The 6,532-nt window shown below is 43.1% G+C and overlaps 1 protein-coding gene across 1 annotated transcript in view; it reads left to right on the forward strand.

Annotated features, from left to right (window-relative positions):
- RABL3 (RAB, member of RAS oncogene family like 3) overlaps positions 1-130 on the forward strand; it is a 10,648-nt gene extending 10,518 nt beyond the window's left edge. The window contains exon 8 of the mRNA XM_074161657.1: positions 62-130. Coding sequence (XP_074017758.1) covers positions 62-130 — 69 coding nt within the window. The remainder of the gene's footprint in view (positions 1-61) is intronic.
- Positions 131-6,532: the final 6,402 nt, after the last annotated feature.

Consider the following 6,532-nt stretch of genomic DNA (forward strand, 5'->3'; position numbering starts at 1 on the left):
ACATCAAAGCAGTTCTACCCTTTAAATCAGAGCTACTCAGTCTCTCTGTGTTATTTCCCAGGCAGAAATACATACCCAGATGCAGGTGTCGTTGAAGATGGCTCATGTAGGTACATTTGAGCTGTGTTAGACTTCCCATGTGCACACAGGTGAAATGTACAGCAAATAAACAATGAGCCTTCCCTCTTCCCAAAGGGCTTGGCAGAGCTTTCTGGTTGATTTATGACCAGTTTGATGACTGAGGGGATAGTCAGAACCATAAATATATGCTAAATATGGAAAATACCCCAAGTCTGCCCCTCTTGATTTCCATGCAGAAAAGTAGGAAACCCATGTGTAACCTTAAATTCTTGAGTATACGTTTTTTTTTGTTCTCGTAGCAACAGGATTGCCTGCTCCTTGCAGTAATCTTTAGCAAAGGTGCCACTGGCTTTAAGCATGTGAAACCTATCCAGTAGTGGGGGTTTGGATGCAACCTTAATACAAATTTCATTATTGATAATAATATTTGCAGAGGCAGCTGCAATGTGCTCCATTTATCACAAATGAGATACGAACTGCTTTGTCGTAGCCTGCAGGCAATAGATTTTTTCGGTGAGGTATACTGAAGTTGGCGCTTGAATCCCTGTTTGTGAGTTGATAAGGACAGACTGTACTGATGGGAAAACCTGCTTCTGCTTTTCAGCAAAGGGAGCTTAATCCTTCTATTTCTTTTGTTAGCCATTAGAAGTCATGTTCCTGTCTCATTTTCCTTACAAGGCCGCCAGTTACTTTGATTCCTTTATAGGGTTGAGCATGTCTGTGGCTTAGTGCACCAGTTTTCTTTGACAAAAAGCCATTATCATTATTGATGAACCTGTCATTGGCTGGCAAGGTACCAGAAAGCACTCAGAGGTAAAGCTTTCCTTAGGGTGCGCTTTGCTGCAGTGCTGTGCTTTGGGTCCTGAGACAGACACTGTTTTTGGAAAAAACATCAGGTAGATGTCAGGTGGAAGAGGGGGAGGAGAACAAAACCTGAGATATTAGTATTATCCACTTGCGCTACTGTGGATTTATTCAAACATCTGATCAGCAAATGGGGAAAATATGTTTCTTTATGGTACATGGGAACCCAACAAAGAAGTTGAGAATAGTTTTCATCACGAACCACGGATATATAAGCAGCATGAGGACTTTCCAGTTGTGCAGGCAAAGCTGCAATAAACCATGATTCTCAGAAAACAAGTCTAAAAGAATCTTGAAATTAGAGGTACTTCTCTAACAGTAAGAGTGATGGTGCCTGAAACAGTTAATGGAAAAAAAGCAGATTTATCATTGTTTGGGGCTTCTCAGGGTAGAATTAGTAGTTTTCTGAAAGATGTTCTTTAGCACAGCTTTGAGGAAAAGTATCCTTTTACATTTGTATCACAGTTGGTTTAGATGATCAGAGCTATCTGTGGCAGGAAAAGAGACGGTGAAATCTAGCTTGGGCAGTTTGGTGCTTAGCCAACCCCTGCTGCAAGTACAGAAATGTGTTTTATTTTTCCCAGTTTGCCATTATATCACTGAGACACAGCTTGTTGTGCCCCGTGGGCTTATCGATGCACAGAAACTCTGTTTCCGTACCTACTGACATTGCACAGGATAATTCCTTCTCAGCATACCATAATGAACTTCTCTCATAAAGATGTCAAATACGAGACAAACTCATAAGCAAAAGCACACGTTATTCCTTGACTAGATCAACCAAATGAAAGTCTGGGCAGAGTGGGCAATCCAACTCGAAGTTCAGTTGTTTCTTTTGATTAGGAGAAGGAGCATGAAGTGAAATAGCATGTGATTAACCCGTGCACATCTACGTTCCCTTTGACCTGAAAGGTAACGTTTACAAATTGGAAAAGAACTGCTGGCTTTGAGTTAAAGATTTATTAAAGGACAAGGAGGCCCAGTAGCTTTGATGACTAGGACTACGTCCAGAATTTTTATCTTGCCATCTGTGACCATCCTCTCTTCCTGAGGCTTTTTCTGCTGTGGCTTAAGTGGATGTGGTGGGCTGTCCTACTCCTGATGAATGAAAGATCAGATCACAAAATTCAATCACTGCCCCAAATTACACACCCTCCTTAGCTGCTGCACCACAGCGGGGATGGACAGAACAGGGTAAGGTGACTAAATGTTCTTCTGAATCCTAGGAGTGGTTCTTTTAGCCTGAGGGCAGAAACATCACAGCAAGGTGAGCAGGTGGCTTCTCCAGCTTCTATTCATCCAGCATCTGCTTTTTGACGAAAGGAGTGTGTGCTTTCCACTGGAGACAATTTTTATGACCTTTCCTGCACAAATAAATGATAATAATTAACCTGTCTGGCATCTGCTGCTGAATGGTCCCAGAAAAATGACAAGGACGTATTTCATAAGAGTCACTCTACAAAAAAGTACGTCATTTAAAAGAACCTTCTCTGCCACAAAGCTGTTAGCAGTGATAAAAAAGTATAAATATTATTGCTTCATTTTCTAATATTATGATGAAAGTTTCAAAAAAGAGATTAAATCCCCTGGTACTAAGTAGTACGCTAGCAGATAAACAAAGACAGCTCCTTTAGAGACCTCCTGTCCCATTTGGCAGTGTGTAAAGGGTTAACAAGCAGAGAAGAAATGCGGGTTGGGGAAGCTGCTATGTACATCAATGAATGCATTTTAGCGGCCACATCAGAAAGGATCTGTCTCTCTCAGTTGCCTCTTACATACGTTGTGCACGTATGCCGAACCTGGCAGTTTACCAGAGTAAAATTCCCAGACCTTTCATATCATTCATTCCAGGGTGATGTCTGTTGTGGTTCTGACTATTCTGTGACATCCAGTTGAAGATGTCACACCGGCTTTCTGGCAGGGCTTGTTGCCTTCACCAATGACAAAACCCATCAGGGCTGCGCTGCGTCCATGTGTGGCTGGCTCCTTCTGTTCATGCTGGTTCCTTTTCTGAGCCTTGTGAACATGTTCAGACCAACACACGTGAGACAGAAGAGCTTTACTTTGGGGACTGGACAACCACTTGCTACAAGAAATGATGGTGAGCCATGGTGTGGTGATTGTAGTCATCACAGCAGCCTTGCAGACTACTGTCCATGCTGGGAAGCCCTGTGCTAAGCACTGAAAAGAAATTTATGAAGGTGTAGGTCCAGCTCTGGAAAGCACATACCTTAATAAACAAGGATAAAGGGAAAGGGAAGAATATACAACCTCACCTCTGTCACATGGCATGAGATACGTATTGCATAGCAAAATGCTCATTGAGAGCATAGGGAAGCAAAGGGGTTACTGTCCCTTGTCTCTCCCTCCCTTTTCTCCCAGGTCATTCACCCATGCAATGGCCCACCACCTGAACCCTTAAATGATTTGGCAGGAAATGAAAGGCCTTTCAATGCACATTCTGTGAAGTTGAGTTATATGAGTTCCCTTTGCCTATTGGATCAAATACAAGCTGCCTCATCTTCTATTTAAAAGGCTTTTCCAATTCTTCTCATCATTCATTCACCACTGAGATGTTGAACACCAGATGCCATTTTCAAGCTGTTAAATTTTTGAGCAACCCCCTTGGTACTTTCTCTTGCTCTGCCTCTCTGACTTAGATGAGCTCCTTGCATATCTCTGTCATGATGCCTGTGAGAACGGTTCACATCCAGTAAGATGCGGTACCATAGAGGTGTACGTACATCATGTGATAGCCAATACTGCTGCATTGATGTATTTCTCATGGATCTCATCATGTATTTCAGCCAAAATCTCTTTGGGGTAAAGACCACGTGAAGCCACTCACTGGGCAGGTGTTACAAAACCAGAAAGGTAGCTGAGAAGACACTGAACGCTTTTCATACTCATTCTTCCACGCTTAATTCATTGTGTTTATGAATCATGTTTATGTGATTACAAAGACAGTTGCTAAAATATTAATGAAGTACATCTATACTTAATGTTTTATAACATCTATACTTAATGTTTTATAACATCTATATTTAAGAGCTGCTGCAACTAACTGAAGGGATTGTTTAAGCTAAATCACAGAATCACTGAGGTTGGAAGTGACCTCTGGAGATCATCTAATACAGCTCCCCTGCCTAAGCAGGGTCATCTGCAGCAGGTTGCCCGGGTCCATGTCCAGTTGGGTTTTGAATATCTTCACAGCTGGAGAATACACAACAGCTCTGGGCAACCTATTCCAATGTTTGACCACCACTTAATATTCACATTTAAGTACGAAAAGGAGGATCTGGGGAGAACTTAATGTTTGTGTTTAGGGGCAAAAAGGAAAATCCTCAGAATTGCAGGCCAGACAGCCTCACCTCCATGCCTAAGAAGGGATGCTCCATCGCTTCAAGGCAACTAATCCTGGAAACCATTTCCAGACACATCACGGACATGAAGATGATTGGGAGTAGTCAGTGTGGATTTATGATTTCACTCTTAAATGGGATGGGATAGGTCAGAAACACCACAGAAGTGTTAAGAAATCTTCTTTTCTGCACTTCATATAATTTGGAGATCAATAAATCAAAAAAGCCAACAGTGTCAGTTGAACAGCATATCATTAAATAATGTTTTTCACTCTATGGAATAGAGAAGAAGGGTTAGACAGCCTGATAACCTTTGAAACTTTTACCTGGTGTCAAGTGAGTAAGGGGATCATACCTTGTCCTTCCTTTAAAGAATGAAACAAGAACAAACAGGAAGTAGGTCTACCCATAATTAAAAAGCAACACTGTTATTTTCACCTGTCCCACAAGAAGATGACAAGAGAGCAGGGCCTGTAAAGAGGTGTGAACGAGGTGAAATACAGGTTCTCAAAGGGGAACGTAAGCTAAAATGTGATGTTACCTCTCCTGCTACATGGCTCAGGGGAAGAGGATCTTGGAAACCCCCAGAACATTGCAATTCGGTTTCCAAAACTGTAGTCAAACATATGATTTGTCACTGTCAGAAAACAAGTGAGATGAATTCTTTACTCTTAAATATTGCCTGGTAGGAAAGGAGTCTCAAGGGTAGGTGGCAGGAGCCAGGTACTTTATTTCTTTGGCAATGATGAGTCACTGCTCAGGGCGAACTAACATATTCACAGTCTCTGCCTTGAGGTAGAGAATTCCCCACTGGTGGGGCAATTCTTTTTTTGGGAAAGCTGGCAGAGTCCAGGGTATGGAGACAGCCTTCCTGGGCAAACTGTAAGACAGCAAGCAGTACTGGAGACCTAAAGATGACATAGCTTGGGGATTACTCAGTCTATGTTCTTCTAGAGCCTAACACAAGGCAGACCGGATCTATGGTTCAAGAATTTCAGGTACTGCTGTCATAAAATGATGGAAGTTCCCAGTTGTACTCATCCTTAGCTCACTCGCATGCAATGGAGTGAAATTTGATCTGTTTTAGAGCAAACATCAGTGAGGCACTGCTACCTAATATTGTACAGCCAGGTTAACTGAGTCTGTTCCTTGTGACTACGCAATAAAACCATTAGCTTCATGAAACCAGAGGAGCTTGGCTCAGCCCCTGCACTGTCCTTAAGCTGGGGGTGTTGCAGCCAGTGAGTCAAGGGGGCTCTCAAGCAGTCAGAAAGTCTCCGTAGAGTTTAGGAAAGGATGGGGCACTCGCTTTCTTAGGTCATCTTTCCACAACACTCCTGCTTGTTGGTTGTGAGGCACCACCTGCAGCCAGTGCTGTCAATAAATAAGCCTTGCTACTTTCCAGACAAGTCTTCAACTGCAGCTCTCTCTCTCCATTTTCAAGTAATTCCCTGACATGTCATGTCTCCAGGGCTGTATCTGTGCTTGTTTTGTTGCTATTTGTTCGGTGTTTGTCATGTGCAAAACAGAATGCAAAAATGATGACAAAACTGGCTCAAAACATCTTAGCTGTGTAGACAAGCAAAGAAAGAAACAAAGAAGAATCAGGTGAGGTGACGTGGCCTTCTAGGGCTGGGATGCTCCTGCTTTAGGGAGACAAGTGTCATAGGGGAAGTGGAGATCCTGTGTCTGGTTTTGGGGCTGCCAATACGGGAAAGACCAATCAACTACAGCAAGTTCAGCAGTGGCCAACTAAGATGCTTAGGGGCTGGAGACCACATCCTGTGAGGGACTGGGCTTGCTCATCCTGGAGGATGACTTTGGAGGATCCAGACAGCAGCTTCCAATACCTATGGAGAGGTTACCAAGAAGATGGAGCCTGGCTCTTCACAGTGGTGCATGGTGGAAGGACAAGAGACAACTGCCATCAGTCAAAACAAGGGAAATTCAAGCTGCGTATAAAGAAAAGCTTTTTGACCATGAGAGCAATCGAGCAGTGGAACAAGCTGCCCAGTGAGGCTGTGCAGTCTCCATCCTCAGAAATCTTCAAGAGAATATTGGGTAAAGTCCTGAGCAGCCTGGTCTGATCTCAGAGCTGACCTTGCTTGGAGCTGAAGGTTGGACTAGTGACCTTCTGAAGTCCTTTCTGACCTGAATTATCTTATGATCCTGTGATCCTAAGACCAGAGGGGACAACCAGGGAAAACTATCTCTACCTCTCCCTC

This window comes from Numenius arquata, chromosome 1 (assembly GCF_964106895.1).
Source record: "Numenius arquata chromosome 1, bNumArq3.hap1.1, whole genome shotgun sequence".
Taxonomy (NCBI): domain Eukaryota; kingdom Metazoa; phylum Chordata; class Aves; order Charadriiformes; family Scolopacidae; genus Numenius; species Numenius arquata.